Below are 16,450 nucleotides of genomic sequence, written 5' to 3' on the forward strand. Positions count from 1 at the left end.
AAGGGTAGTTCTCAACGTGTGTGACGTTGTGGCACTAGAGGCAGACAGTCGTGAGCTTTCATCCTGGGGCTTCCCTGACATCCTATCATTAATTCCCACAACCTCCTAATCTCAGTTCCATCATGCCCAATTCAGCCAATAAGAGGCTACAGTTCACAGAAGATGTCACATGTCCCAGGCCACACACCTTAGGATCCACACCCAATGTGCCTGCCTTGCTGCTCAGCCCCTCTGAGTCAGGAGGAAAGTCAGAGGTGGTCACCGGGGGACCACAGGGACTGGCCACCCATGTGTCTCCCATGAGAGGGGAGAGCGGTATAGGACAATAATTTCTGGAGCCCCTTCTAACACTCCACCTCTATGATCGAAACTGCAGAGGTAACCGAGTGCATTTGAAGAAGAAATAAAGAAACAAGACAAGTACTAGCTTGTCTCTGTGATCCATCAAAGTTTTTCCCATGTGGGTGATGGAGAAAAAGGGTTTTTGTGGTCAGAAATGTAACAAGGCAATTATTTTTACACCAATCCTTTCACATAGTTTTTCACAGAAAGCAATTTTATAAGACATAATTATCTATTTTCACCTGCTTCATAAATTCCTCCTTTCCATTTCGTCCCCCATAAATAGAAATTACTTAAAACTGAAGACATGCATTTTGGTGCTCACAGTGCTGCACACTTCCTCATGCTTTCCTGGCTCCCACCTCTCTCCTGCTGGCCCACCCATCACACTTCCGAGGCCATGAGACCCTCCTGCGAAAGAAGTGAGTCTGACCCGGAGGAGTCGTGGAGTCCCTGCTCCCTGAGAACTGAGAGCCCAGCTCCTCGGCCACTGCTCCCGCCCCATTGCTCAGCGCCTCTCAGCTCTGGAAGTGAGCTGCTCCTGGAGTCCTCAGACGCTCTGTCTTCCGCTCCCTCCTCCCACGGCCTGGCCGCTCCCAGTGGCCATCACCTTCTCATTTGTTTTCATCGAGAGCTCCAGGCCAAGGTGAATGGTGACTGTGATCCGAGCTGCACGATAGATTCTGCTGTGACACTCGGGGCTGGCATCAAACCTGTTCTCCCCCTGAGGACATCACTTTTATTTTTAGATCTCCAATCATGCTGGAAGCTTCCATATCTGCTGCAATCTTCACACTTTCCAGGGATGTAACCAAAGCAAGTTCTAACACTGATTGAGAGTTTACTATGAACCAGGAACTGAGCCAAAGACTCCACAATATGATTTTGTTTAATCCTCATAACAACCCAGAGAAGCATGCGTTATTATGAGGTCATGAGAAGAAAACAACAACACACAAGAAAGGTAAGAAACTAGTTCAATTCACAGAAACAGTAAGAGACAGAGACAAGCTTCAAACTTCCGTCTGTGAAGTGCCAAGCCCACCTTCCCAGTGCCACATGCAAACTGATGATCCAATCAGCTTTCCCAGGACCTAGTCAAGGAGACTGGGGCAGTTTGGGGTGCCAAGACTCCCCAGGGGGCCTCAGGAGGAGGAAGCGGGAGGAGAAAGGTGAGCAACTTCCTCAGCTGAAGTCAGTAACCTTGATGTTCAGAGTCTCAGCTCCCCAGCCTAGAGCCTTCGCAACCCTTCCTGGCTGGTGGGGCTAGACATTCCCTCTGGCCTCTCCTCCTGCCCACTTCTCTAGGTAGCCTACTGATAATTCCTCCTCGTTAAAGGTGGTCCCCGCTGAGCACTCCATATAGCCTAGCTTCTTTCAAGGGGTTCTGTTAGCAGGGGTTGGGGTGGGGGTGGTGTCACCTGTGATCTGTGACTTGCCTCTAGCCATCCCTCAGCTCTCACCTGATCCCATCCGTGGCTTAGGTTGTTCTTCTGTCTCTGAGGGCAGCCCTGATATGCTGCAGCATTGCACCCTAAACTCATATCAGTCTTCTCGGTCCTCCCTTCCTTCCCTCCAAACCCTGCTGAGAACAAGGCTTCTTCCTGAAAATGAGCACATGGGGCCCTGGCAGGACAAGGGGGCAGTTGGCCAGGTATGACGCAGCCGATCCAGAATGCCAGGACTGCCAGAGACTCGAGGAGGATGGAGAAGAAGGAAGAAGGGAGCTGGGTGTCCAAGATCAGCAGCACTAACATCATCACAGATTCACTCACACAGCTCCCTATGCCCCTCTTCTCTGACTTCACTGAAAGCCCACCCAGCCCTTTGACACAGCCTTAGGGTGCATCCAAGTCCCTGCTGAATCCATGAACTTTGTCAAGCATAGGGCTGGACACTGTGCTTGGACTTAGGGCTCCCAGGGCGTCTCATCGGTCAAGGAGATCCTAGGTTCTCCCCAGAGATTAAAAAGAAAATAAGGAAATGCCCACACAGGGCTATGAAAGTTGTCATGCATTTTAAATGTTTAGATTAATTTAGAATAAATTAACACTCTGAACACTATAAAAATTACAATGAATATATATGTGGTGCTTGTTTCAAGAGATTAGCAAGAGTCATAAAAACATCAATTTTTTTAGCAAACTACAGATATTTTTAGCCTTGTAAAAAAGAGTACATTTTAAATCAGAAAATTTTTTTTAATAAAATGTCCAGTATTGTCAGTGAATGACTGTTGATATAACCTTATTAAAAGACAGTGGCAACAGGCCATGCCTGAGGCCTAGGCTCTTGGAGGCTTCCCACACTGTGTCCCTTTCCCGCATCACAACCCAGACCTGAACACCGTAGGCACCCACCGGCCTATATATTTTAGAAGGACAGAGTTCTCCTTTGCTTGGGTCCTCCCAGCACCTCATTGGGCCATCACCATCCTTTGTTTGCCTGGACAGAGGTGTGCATTTGTGAAATGAACAAGCACCTGGGCCCTGCCCACCAACCCTCTACCAGCTGGCCGGGCCCCTGCTGGCTGCCTTGCTCCACCTGCAGAACCAGCTGAGACCCAAGGCCATGGGGCAGGGCTGTGCCTGGCCTCCACACCTCCAGATATGCTCCTTGTATCTGAAAAATTATTTACACTAGTGATGTGCGGTGCCTTTTTAAGAGAACAGATGGCACCTCCAATTAGAATGCTTTAAAAGGAAACCCTAATGAGAGTATAAAAGCCAACAAATTGACTTTTTCATACAGTACTTCCCTGGCACACAATAAATCAAATATATAATGAGGCTCAATAAAATAATAGGTTTATTTACACTTGTTTTGCCTAGCATTGTGCTGCCAGCCAGTCTGGCCTCTGGGTCCTCTTACCCACTGCTGGCCCCTGCCAACCACAGCCTGGAGCTGGACAATGCATCCTTGGAGCTGCTCTTGGCCAGACCTCTACAGGCAACTGGGACTCTGATTTGGCAATTTCTGGCCAGACCCTAGAATTCTGCTTCTAGGGGTTGAAACAGCTCAGGACTGTGTACAGGGTGTGGTGACATTCCTCCACACCCTGACATCCTGACAAGTCCTGCATTCACCTCCCCACTCTGGGTAAGATGTGGAGATTGTGGTAGGACATAGGAGCTGGAAAGGTGTGCCTAACTTAGAGCTAGCTGCCAGTGCAAGAGAGAAAAGCTTGGGAGGTCTGAGTTTAATGAGCTGTACTCAGGACATGCGTGAGCAGTGGGCAGTGAAAGCCTACAGTGTGCAGAGTGAAGGCTCTGGGACGCTCCTGCTTACACCACGAATCAGCCCTGTTGGCTCAAGCACATCCGGTCAGGTGACAGAGAGATAAAAGGGAGATGCCATGTGAGAGGTAAAAGAGAGAGGCGCTATGAAGCAATGAGCTCCGCATCTGTCATTGCCCTACCTTCGCTCTAGGTGGCCTTCTTCAGGGGCTGGATGGATTTATAGGGTGTGTATGCTGGAGTTGGAAGCTGGGGTCCCAGACTTTTATTTTCACGAGTTTATCTGCAGAGGGAGGCTGGCCAGTAAAGACAGGGTCTGTGAGAGCGGAGGGGGATGTTTTCAGGACGAAAGCTGTGAGAACCTGGATTTTGGCAATCATGGAGACTGGTCCTTAGTCTGGATATCCAGGAAGTAGAGACTGAGCCTAAGTGGCTCCTAAAGAAGTGCATGAAACAATGTTGGTCGGGTTCACAGGGACACACAGAGGAACCTCAGAAATCAGTACAGGGGTGCTGATTTGCTTGCTAAGTCAAACCCAACTCTTTGTAGCCTGCCAGGCTCCTCCTCTTTGACCATGGGATTTCCCAGGCCAAGAATACTGGAATGAATTGCCATTTCCTTCTCCAGGGGATCTTTCCAACTCAGGGATCAAACCCACATCTCCTGCACTGCCAGGTGGGTTCGTTACCACTGAGCCACAAAAGGAAGACTGGGACTCCAATCAGCAGAAATGGAATCATTTCTGTTCATATCAACCCAGAGAGATCTAGGGAAAAATCAGTTTACAAAAGGATGAGCTTTTTCTCAGTTCCAATCTATAAGCATTGATTGACCTCAGAAGTTTGATCTAGAAGGCACTTTCATTCTTCTTCTTTATCCAGCAAAGGTTATATATACTGCAAGGCCAGGATTAAGAAATTCTACCTGGAGTTCAGTCATTTTTTTCTGCCCATCAGAACTGCAAACATGTATGAAATGTTTCCTCCGTGTCTTTCTATACTGGGGTGGGCGGAAGGAGTTTGGTCAGAGGAGGTGAAGGAAAGGTCCTTATTCGGAGCAATCCGGGCAATATTACCCAACACAGAAGAAAGTTCTAGCATAATTAGAGGTTAACCTGGAGCACTGACTTCTGAATGCAACAGGAATACTGAAAGGGAAAAGTATCCCTATTTTAGGGCTGCCACACTTAGGAGAGGAGGAGCAAGTTCTTGAAAGTTCTGTGCAGGGATAAAGGTGCTTCTGATCTCCACATGATGGTGAATTATGAGGGAGAACATGGTGGGGAAAATCTCCCCTCCTCCAGCCCTCCCCTACAGGGAGCAGAGTTGCCCTCGCTTCCATTTTAGCAGGATGACTGCCCTTCCCTCTACAGCAGAGAGTGGGAGAGTGGTGGGGCTGATGCACAGGCCCCAGCCCCTAGAATTTCTGCCTCAGGGATTCACACTAGACTCTGGTCCTGTCATTTGGCAGAGGCATGGATGTGCCATATAGGCACCTGGCACACAAGGACCTTCACTGGGTAACCAAAAAGACAAGTGAAGGATAACTGGACTCTGCTGTACAGTAGAAACTCACACAACATTGTAAAGCAACCATGCATGCATGTGCTTGCTTGCCAAGTCAAATCCAACTCTTTGTAGCCTGCCAGGTTCCTCCTCTTTGACCATGGGATTTCCCAGGCAAGAATACTGGAATGAATTGCCATTTCCTTCTCCAGGGGATCTTTCCAACCCAGGGATCGAACCCAGATCTCCTGCACTGCCAGGTGGGTTCTTCACCACTGAGCCAATACTCCAGTATAAAGTTTAAAAGGGGAAATACTGAGAGGCAGAGGAAGGCTTCTTGAGCCTGGCTGGGTGGGGAACAGTTTAGAGACCTTATGAGAAAAAAGCTGAAACAGGGGGAAATCAGCAGCCAGCTGACAAAGTGGGAAGCAATGGTTGGGATCAATGGCTACTGCTAAATAGGAATTTTTGTTTAAAAGTGTTAAATTCTATTTTCTACTTCTCCATTGAATGTTCAGTAGAATCTACATCCAATGCCACAATAAGTTATCAGTGGTTATCTCTGGATATAGATAATATGGTTGCATTTGTTTTCATATTTACTCATTTCTGCTCAAATTCTCTCCAGTCAACATGCATTAACTTTATAATCAAAAACTATAACAAATGTTGTTTTATAAAAATCTACATTAGAAAAAAAGAAAAATTTTACTAGACAATTAGTAAAATCATGAGAGTTCTGAGGGGAGCCTGGTCACAGAGATACAGGAAGCCTAGTGAAAAGGGAGGATATTCTCAGCTGTGAAGACCAAGTGATCTTCTTGGAGGAGGTGACTGGAAGAGTTACCAGGAATTGTTCCAACATCTTGGTGCACCTTGATTTTGCACTCAAAGAACTCTCCATTTGACATTTTTAACCATCTGGTGGACAGAAATTGTCTTGCTTGGGTAGGAGGAAGGCCCTCTCATTTGGGAGGAGGGGACAAAGAAAGTACATTCTCTTGACCATTACTACTGATAGAGGGGCCCTGCTTGCCCAGCAAGGAGCTGTTCATTTCAGCACCACAGCCAGCATTTCTGCTTTGTACCTTGCCATTGGAGAATGGCGTCTTAAGTCTTCCCTGCCCCAGGCCCACCACTTGCACTATCAGACAATCAAGCTCCCCAGCACGGAGCCCCTACTATACACTTACTAGTGCATGCCACTTCTGGGGGGTCAAAATCCGCTCGGTAGTAGCCAGTCCGGCAGGTGCAGATGGGAGATGCCTCTGAAGGGGATCGGCTGTTGGAAGGGCAGTGAGAGCAGACCTCAGCTTCCTGGCTGGCCTTGAACATCCCTGCAGGGCAAGCTGGAAAATAAAGATGCCATCTTAGAATTAATGGAAGAGGGGCCACAAAGGCCTTTCCCCGGAACTGGAAAAGGAACCATTCTGTCCCCTTAAAAAGGACATTGAGATATCCCATTGCTCAAAGTGAGCATTTCAGATAGAGGAAACCTCTACTTAAAACTTCCAAGTCTTCAAACATCCTAAGTGAAATATATTTTCCCAGTACCAATGGCCTCTCTCACTTGAACAATATGAATAATGATTCTTCCCTTTCAGGTATGTCAAGAGATTTAATTGAGAAAATGAATCTAATGTGTAGCTCAGTGTCTGAGGCATAAGGGCTCTATAAATGGTTATTCCCTCCCTCTTCCACCTGGTTAACAGGTGGGGCCTTACCCTGATCTACTCAGTGAAGGAATTTCACTGGTACTCAGATGGAACAATGCCCTGGTTGACAATGGGCTGGACCTATGGTTCTTAAATGTCACATTGCAACACACATGAGGGACACTGTGAGCTGTATTAACACTTATTATGAATGATGGTAAAGGGCTGAAATTCATGAGTGATTCTTTAAGAAGAAATTAAAGTGATTTCAAGGTTACTGGCTTAACAACATCATTCTCCCTTAATTGCATTTTGAAACGCTTGGAGGTAGGGGTGGGGCAGAGAAGGATGGCTTTATAGGCAGTGCACCGGGGAATGTGCCATGCACTTGGTATCATCTATCATGTACATGTCAGTGGGGAAGTTTGGGAACGCCTCATACAACCTGATGCCCACTAGAGCTGTCCACAGATATAAGGCACTTATTCTTTTTTCTCCATAGGCCAGCCTGTGAAGAGCCGTGCCCCCAAAAGTCTGGCTCTAGGCCATTCCTCAAGCTTTTACCATGCCTCATCTCCAGAGACCTGTGACTCCAGACATCTGGTTCCTGCCTTGCTGATTCCTCAGAAAATTGGCCCTGCCTGTCTGCTTCCCTCAGGCCCTTTCTCACTATCTCAGCTCCTGACTCTTCTGGTCCCCAAGGAACCTGCTCTGGCTTATCCTCCTTGAGACCAGGCAAAACTAATTTCATGGTCAACTGGCTTTCTTTCATACTTCACTAATTCACACAACAGACATTTAATATGATCCTGCTAAGAACTTGACCCAGGGAATTTTGAGAACAGAACCTGCCCTCAAGGAGTTCTTGATCCAACGTAGTCATACAACCACAGTACTATGCGATCATTGCCGGGGACTTCCCAGGTGGCCCTAATGCTAAAGAACTTGCTTGCCAGTGCAGGAGATATAAAAGATGTGTGCTCAATCCCTGGGTCAGGAAGATCCCCTGAGGTAGGGAATGGCAACCCACTCCAGTATTCTTGTCTGGATAATCCCATGGATGGAGGAGCCTGGCAGGCTTCAGTCCACAGCATTGCAGAGTCAGATGCAACTGAGGCGACTTAGCGTGCACACATGTGAGCACTGCCATAGTAGAAGTGCCACTACTAAGGTTTCTGCTTATACAAAGCTCATCTTCCCAAATAGACCGTCCTCCTGGAAAGTGCAGAGTATTTTTTAACAGTAGCCGTAGCCACCATCTGTTAACATTCTTAAGTGCTTATATGCGTTCCTCTGTGGGATAGCTATTATTAGCTCCATTTTGTTAATAAGGAAATCGGAACACTGAAAGGTTAAAAAATGTTGCCTAGAATCACACAGTGGGAGAAGTAATAGCGATGATATACATATAAACTATTTGGAAAATATCCATGTCTCTTCTACCAAGACAAGGAAAAACTGTTTCCTTTGCTGGGTAAGTTTTCTCACCCCCTCATTTGAAGTGAGCTAAAGGGTTTTGGTCACTCTAGAAGTGTCTGGGGCAGGAGCTCATCTTGAATGGGAGGACATTTTTGTCATGGAATGTTCTGGAATGGCATAACTCAAGCATGTTCCAAGGAGTCCATGTCCTTTCGGTTGTTAACACCAGCTACTCACAAAAGGGGTCTGCGGTCAGACATTTTGCATCTGTGGATTTAAAAAGGTCATTTCATTTTTTAATAAGAATTTTTCAGAACTTCCAAAATGGGATATAGAATGCTGTATTTTCTCGCCAAGAAATCCTATTTTGAAGCACATCTCCTGGGATTCAAGTTCCATGGAACACACTGGGGTACACACTGTCTAGATGCTTCAGTAACCTTATCTTAAAGATTTCTGTTGTAACTCATGTAAAAATGGGCCACCCGCTACACGTCTCAGCACATTTAAAAGAAACTTCTGGGTAGAAAGCAAAAAGCCAAAAAAAAAAAACCTTAAATCTCTACTAAAGGCTTAATAAATAAAACACCAAAGGAAAACTGAATGGTACACCCAAAGTGTCCTAGAATTTGACTTGCAGATTTATCCTTTCAGGCCCACACAGTAAAGTCTTTCCTTCTCTTTCCTCCTCTCTCCCTTTCTCCTTTCCATTTCTCTTCCTTCTCACCCGTGAGAAGCACTTGGCCTTTTCTACTGGGGATCACCCAGCATTGCTGCCTCATTCAGTTCTGGAGGTGGAGAACATATAAATCCCACCTCTGTGCTGCCCAAACACAGCAGAAGCCCTTTGCCTGGAAAGTGGGGGAGGGGAACATGGTGACTCGTGCCTTCACTGGAGCCCTGCCACATGTAATTTTCTTAATGTATCAGTCCAAGAGAAACAAGGTGTTTTCTTTCTCTCTCTTTCCAGCATTTAAAAGCCTCCTTTCTTTACATTTAATACATTAACAGCATAAACAGCCATTCTGACGTCCAGGAGTAGCAAGGGAGTTACAAAGTGTCTTCCTCTGAGATCTCTGCTGAAGCAAGGCAGACCCAGAAGGAGGTGGCTCCAGAACGAGGTGATTCCACAGAAGGGGGGGCAATGACAGAGAAGGAGCCAAGCTGAGCTTCAAAAGAGAGAACTTCAGAGAAGGGCTGGAGAGAAAGGTCTTGGGAGGGGGCAAGACCCCATCCCCCCTTAGCAACAGTCTTGGGTCTGATTCCTGGCTCAGCTGGATACTACCTGGGTGACCACTAGCAAGTTATGTCATCCTCATCTTGCTTATCTGTATAAAGAATCAATAAAAAAGAAATTTAACACGTCTCACAAAAATTCCCACAGGTCATTAGAATTTATTAAACTCAAATATGAAAATTTACCTAGGCTCAGTAAGAGTTAAACCGTGCTGATTCTTCTTCACCTTCATTTTTCCAGTTCCTTTTAAAAACAAGTTTTCTTTTAAGATTGATAAGCTTAGAGTCCCAAAAGTGGGCAAATCAGTCCTGGGACCAAATGGAAAAATGTGTTTCTGCACAGATTATTTCTGTTTTGTATAATGGGAGAATCATTATATCTGTAACATATTTCTTATTGATACTCACAAAATAGATGAATCTCATTAATATTCAGATTTCATAAGTTAATATTGTTTTAAAATCTATGTCTAGGCATTCTCTAATTTATAAAGAAGCTGTATTCCTAGGTTCACTTATTGAACATTTAGACTAACTTGTCAGCATACTTGGGCTATAGTTTCTCATAGAATTAATGCTTTAAATAATGCTTAGCATGCCAGACTAGTCCACAAAGCCTATTTTAACTCATCTTGTATCAGACATCATTGAAAAGAAATAGAAGTTAGTAAGACTGTTACTTTACTAGAAATTTAACATAGAAAAATAAATAAGAAATTTGTGCTACCCCTTGAGGAAAAGCAGTTTTAATTAGAGGTGATACATGGAGCTGCTCTTAGAGGCTAACAAAAAAAATTTAGACCAAGGGAAGCAAAAGAAATGGCCTCAGGCCAGAGAAGTCACCTGAGTACATAAAGTGGTTTGGAGTAACACAGTAGAGAATGGTAGGGGCTCTGGCAGCCACACACACCTGCCTGAAGGCTCAAAAAAATAATAATAATTAAATGCTGGGAGGGATTGGGGGCAGGAGGAGAAGGGGACGACCGAGGATGAGATGGCTGGATGGCATCACGGACTCGATGGACATGAGTCTGAGTGAACTCCGGGAGATGGTGATGGACAGGGAGGCCTGGCATGCTGCGATTCATGGGGTCGCAAAGAGTCAGACACGACTGAGCGACTGAACTGAACTGAACTGAACTGTGATCACCTAATCAAGCACATATCCAAAACTGCCAAGCAATTTTGAAGTTGATAACACAGTTACTTGCTTTAATATCATTTCAAAACTCAGGGGTTGCCTTTCTCTTGATTAAAATTATGGTCAGCACTTTTTTAGACGATCTAGGTGAGCAGAGCCCAGAGCATAGGGGACAGGCTCTGGGAAGTGCCCTTCCTTGTGGGGTGAGAGAGGAGGCAGACAATGGAACGCTGGTGCGTGTTCTTAGTTTGGGGGTGGGGGCACCGGTCAGGCAGGAAGTGCCTGACTTGGAGGATCCCCCACTCTGAGATGAGGACCAGAAGAAGCATTTTCCGGTGGTGACTAAGGGGTGAAATTCAAGAGAGGCTAAGACAAAACTCGAAGGGAAGAGGTGGAAGAACAGGAGAGGCAGAAAGGGAAATTAGGTCAGAGAGTGCCCAGGCCCATCCCCTCCCGGAGCATGTCATCACTATTCCCAGAGGTGTGTGGGAAAGGAAGAGCCACAGGGCCTTGCTGTGTATTCCCACAAGACCCCTGTCCGAGGGACACCTGTGACTTGGAGGGCTGTACGTTTCTGACACTAGCATAGCCCAGATTGCTTTGTTTCCTTAAGAAAAGGGGGGTTGGCTTCCATTGACTCCATTGCAGAGGATCATGGTTCAGACAGGTAAATGGAGCTTTCAGGTGGCACCCCCTCCCCCGCCACGCACACACATCTTTCCCCGCCCCTGACTCTGGCACAGAGCAACAGACAAGACATGAGTACCAGGTCCCTAAGCATGTGTGTATTTTCCATCCCCCAAGCAAAATATGCGGCATTTCCCTCCCGCTTCAAGCAACAGGGGACTGGTACGTGTGACCTCTAGCTGATATCCAGAAGGGCACCTTGAAACACTCACCCAGCTTCTCAGAGCCTCAGGATGTAAGGAATCATCTAGAGCTTACAATGCTCTTGAGAACCCCCTCCCCTCCCCTCCCTGCACGCAGCCTCCCCGTGACACTAAATCCATCACCAACAGTACTATTACTTTATAAAGAAACAGATTAAGTGTCTCATAAACAGTGCAGTGATTGAGATAATGGAAAGCGCCTCTCGTCCCCATCTGCAGCATCAGGTTATGAAGCATTTCCAAGCAGCCAGGAAGAGGAAATTAATAGAAGCAAGAGGGAATAACCACTTTTATGCAATTTCCTCAGGAGATAGTGGACCATCTAATCTTTATCGGAGCCCTTTAACCTGTCACTCAGCACTCACCAGAGCCTCTTTAGCTCTCACAATTTTTCTTGATATCCAAGAGAGATAAAATGAAAACCTCATAACATTATTTTATAATTTTTGTACTTGGAGGGTGCACATTGCCTCTGCCCCTCCCCCTCTACTGAGGCCTCACGAAACATTTTTATGCAGCAGGAATGTGAGAGAGCTTAACTATTCCCGGTGCATGGTCCAGGGGGTCACAGCTTCTCTGCAGAAAGGAAATCTCTCCGTGCATTTTAAATGTGATGCTTCCCTCCACCGCCGCCTTCTGTCCTTGGTTTTTCTTTTTAATAATCTGATTACTTCTCCTGATCTAATTTTTTTTCCCCAAATGAGTTTGCAAAGGTTCATGCCAATGAATATTCATCCCCTGTTTAAGAAGCGGGTGCCTTTTTCTCAAGGCAGGTGCAGCTCAGCAGCTGGCTGGGGAGGTGTGCCTGCCTCTCGGGGTGACAGTGAGAGGGGCGAGGCTCATGCTCCTGGTGAGGAAGAAAGAGGTTCACAGCCCTGAGCTCACTGCCTCTCAACCTCCCCTTTTGTCTCCAAACTCTGCCCTTGCTCTTGAGGAGCCTGCTGGGGTGGGCAGTGGCTGAGACACACCTCCGCAGCCCCCAGGATGGGCGTGGTGGGCGGGACAGGGGGCGGGGTCAAGCCCTTTCTGCAGGGCATGCGCACAGCTCTGCAAGGCTCTACTCAGGTCTTGTGGCCTCAGGGGAGCCCTGCTTGTACATTCACGCCTGCGACCCAATGCCTCCCTCATCTTCGCTTTAGGGAGGCTGACCCCAGGGGTTCTTGACTCTGGACCTCTAGGCATGAAGCTCTGGGGAAGGAGGTGTGCTGGGGTTCCCTGTCTATGTCATCAGCACTCTGTGTATTTCCCAGACATGGGTCTCCCTGAACCATCCCAGGCCATCCCAGCGGGACCCAGGACTTGCGAAACCCCCACTTTCCCTTATAATGAGGGCAATGTGTGGAGAAAACCAATAGCAGAGAAGTGGTTTCCAGGCATCCATCCAGTGGATCATCCAACTACTGTACTAGGTGGAAAGGTCTCTGAAGGTTGATGCTAGGTGTTGCCCTCTTTGCATTTTCCTCTCCCTGGTGCCGAGCACAGGCCTTCCATGTAGACACATGCATTGGCTGCCTGGAGGTGGTGGCACACGCACAGGCCTTGAAGGATGGGCAAAAGCTGACACAGAAATGGGAGGGTGAGGCAAGGGGAAAAGAGTGCCCCAAGCCTCGGAGAGAACAGGAAGAGCACTTGCCTGGGGAACTTGGAGGGAGAGGGAACCTGGCAGTAGAGGCTGCCGGGCACACACAGCATTCATGGGGCCACAGCAGGAAATTGGCTGGAGGGCTCAGGTGTGTCGAACTGCATACATGGGGCGAAATGGGTCTCCAGTCCCTGCCTTCATGGGCCCAGTGCCAGCGGTAATAGCCTGTGCAGAGGGAACACTTAGCTGTGTCATACAGTCGTATCACTCTTAGTGACACTTGCTGAAATTGATGAATGCTTCAGGCACCATGACATAGACGAGACTGTAACTTCCAGTGCTATGAAGCTGCTCAGGCAGTAGCAGCAGCAAGCCTAGAACACATCAATCAGCAGGGAAGTTGTTAAAGATGTGGGGTCAGGGTCAGGGGTGCTTAGCCTTGGTGAAATGGGGAGATCACTGGTCAGAACTGAAGGGTGACAAGCAGAGGAGCCGTGTCCCGGGAGGAGGGGCAGGCACTTAGACCCTGGCCACTGATGGCGCCTACTCCTAGGGAACAGCCGGGCACAGCACAGCCAAGACCAGGTTTGGGGAGGGGGACTGGACTGGGGATCAGAGCCTCTCAGCAGGGAATTCAGGGCTGCATCCTGCAGTCCTGGCCCAAGTCAGTGTTTGGGTGGTGGGACTGTAAAGCAAACCTAGGGGTTTTCTGTGATCTAGGCCAGTGATTTTCAACCTGTGGTCTCTAGACCAGAACCACCAGCAGCAGCACCCGGGAATTTGTAGAAATTCAGAATTCAAGACCCCACTACAAACCTACTGAACCAGAAATGCTGGGGTGGGGCCCAGTGATCTGAGAGTTCGAAAGCCCTCCAGGGGATTCTGACACAGCTCCAGTCTGAGAACTGCTGCTTTAGGATCTCCAGGTACAGTAGAAACATCCTGGCTTTGGGGTCTGTGAAAACGGCCACTTCCTGGTTATGTGATCTTATGCAAGTTACTTAACCCTCAACCTCAGCCCCCAACCCTGTATACAGGGATGCTAGAGTAACTTCCTTCTTACAGTTTTGTGATCATCAGTATAATATGTGCAAACATACTGGAATGTAGCATCTCCTCAATAAATAGTGGCTAGGTGTTTTCTGCAAGGAGCCAGACTGAATGTTTTCAACTGCCATTCATTTTAAAGTATTTAAGTTGGCCACTTAATATAAACTTGGAGCCAATGCTAGGCACTGAGATCTACCAGTGGATGAAACGCACAAAGAGCCCTCCACCATGAAGCTGACTTCCTAGTGGAGGAAGTGAAGTGAAGTTGCTCAGTTGTGTCCGACTCTTTGTGACCCCGTGGACTGTAGCCCACCAGGCTTCTCCATCCATGGGATTCTCCAGGCAAGAATACTGGAGTGGGTTGCCATTTCCTTCTTCAGGGGGTCTTCCAGACCCAGGGATCGAACCCAGGTCTCCTGCATTGCAGGCAGACACTTTAACCTCTGAGACCCTACACTGGAAATTCCAACAGAGAGAATCAGTGTAGGAGGTCAGACCAGGCACTAACTGAGGCTGGGAGGGTCTCAGACAACTGACACCTAAGTAAAGACATAAAGAATTAATAGAAGCTGAATAGGTTGCAGAGGTAAAGTGGGTTAGTGAGGGGAGACAGAACACCCTCCATGTGGAGAAAGCAGCATGTGCAAAGGCCCTGTAGAAAAAAATATGACTCAGTCCATAAATTGTGAGCAGTGTTTCTGTGATCCATTGTTGTATGTGGAGTGGACAGAGGTCAGTTGATGAGGAGGCTGAGTCTCATGTCAGCCCCTAGATTTGATCCGTAGGTCATGGGCCACTGCTAAGCTTAACACTGGGGAAAAAACACAATCAGATTTTTTGTGTCTGAAAGATCACACTGGCGGCTGGGAAGAGAATGGGTCGGAGAAGTGGGGACAGTTAAAGAGAGTCACAAAAGCCTAGAAAGAGTGATAATCACTGAGGTAATGGGAACAGAATCAAAAGTCATTAGAAGAGGAGAAGCTGGCGATTAACTGGGCCTCCCTCATTCATCAATGGTATGCCCGGAGTCCCCACTGGATGTCAGGCACTGGGCTAAGTGACCTGTTGATGGCTTGCACCCCTACTTTCCTACCAATGCCAGAAAGCCTGCCCTCTACACTTCATCTACTTGGGCCAGGCATTTTCCTCTTCCTGGAGTTCTCTTTTAAAAACCCTATAGCCTGGCACTGAGTTCACTTTCCCTGTGACTTTGAGGGGGTTGAGAGTGACATTAGGAAAGGGAAGAACGGGGAAGGTGGGGTGGGGGTTCCTCCTGGAGATGGCTGGGTCTGCTTCCCACCACCAGCCAGCAAACAGGGCCCTCACCCTGAGGAGGATCCTTCACTCAGGAATCTTTCAGGACCTTGGACAGGGAGGGAGGGAGGCCTCTAGCTGGAAACCCAGCTGCCAGGTACTCGATGTCACTGGACCCTGAAGGTTGTGGCGCTACCTGAGTGCCTTCCCAACAGGCCACCTGGACAGCCAGTAGCTGCTGGGGGCCCCATGGAACTGCTGATTAAGCTTTAGCCTGACAGAGCCCTTTCCCTTTTATAAGTTTGACTCATTTGAGGGGTACTTCCTGTGTGCCCTGAATTAGATCTAGGAGAGTCACTTTCTTTACACTGGGAGAGAAGAGGGCTGTTGTTGAGGAGTTAGGACAGACATGCAGGGAATCAGATGTAGAAGGGGCCTGGAGGAGCCCTTGATCCATAGGTAGCAGATGGCCAGTGAAGATGGAATTCTTCAGATGTGGGGCTCCAGGGGCAGAGCAAGGCCTCCTGGCGAAAAGCTAATGTCACAGCCGGGTGGTGAAGGAGGCGGGTGAGCACGTGCTGGGGGTACAGCAGGGGAAGGAGGGCTCTGTCCTTGAGCAGAGAGCAGAAGCATGCTGCCAGCAGCAGGACAGATTCCTTAAAGGAAATATGGCCTCCCCACTTCCCTCCCCACCACCCGAGATGCTCCTCAGGGTCCCCGGAACTCGACAAAGCAGAAATGAGGGTCAGATCACTTCAGATCTTCCAATGGGCCTCTCCTGATCAGACACACACTCTGGGCCACAGGGCTGCCAGGCCTTGGCCCCCACTGCTGCGTCAGGGGAGGGGGTGGGCAGGGAATCCCCAGATGCCCCGTCTCTAGGCCCTGTCCCCCCCCCCCACATCAAAGCCTGCCTGCCAGTGCTCTGAAAGCACCGTCAATCTGGTTTCTCTGGGCAGCAGGCGACGGGGACATATGCTTGCAGTCAGGTGGCTTCCCACATTTTTGAATTGAAGTGTTTATTTTACCCTTTTGAGAAAAGCCTTATTTTTAAGTATTCCCCGACACAGAACTTGATGGATTCCCTTAAAAAAAATAATTTATGATCAAGTGTTTAAGATAAATGAAGGTGACTTCTT

At 47.9% G+C, this 16,450-nt stretch overlaps 1 protein-coding gene across 1 annotated transcript in view; it reads right to left on the bottom strand.

Annotated features, from left to right (window-relative positions):
- The window catches only part of EPHB1 (EPH receptor B1), a 316,781-nt gene that overhangs the window by 145,950 nt on the left and 154,381 nt on the right, over positions 1-16,450 (bottom strand). Inside the window, exon 4 of the mRNA XM_068969291.1 lies at positions 6,278-6,433. Coding sequence (XP_068825392.1) covers positions 6,278-6,433 — 156 coding nt within the window. The remainder of the gene's footprint in view (positions 1-6,277; positions 6,434-16,450) is intronic.

The sequence above is a fragment of the Capricornis sumatraensis genome, chromosome 1 (assembly GCF_032405125.1).
Source record: "Capricornis sumatraensis isolate serow.1 chromosome 1, serow.2, whole genome shotgun sequence".
Lineage (NCBI taxonomy): Eukaryota > Metazoa > Chordata > Mammalia > Artiodactyla > Bovidae > Capricornis > Capricornis sumatraensis.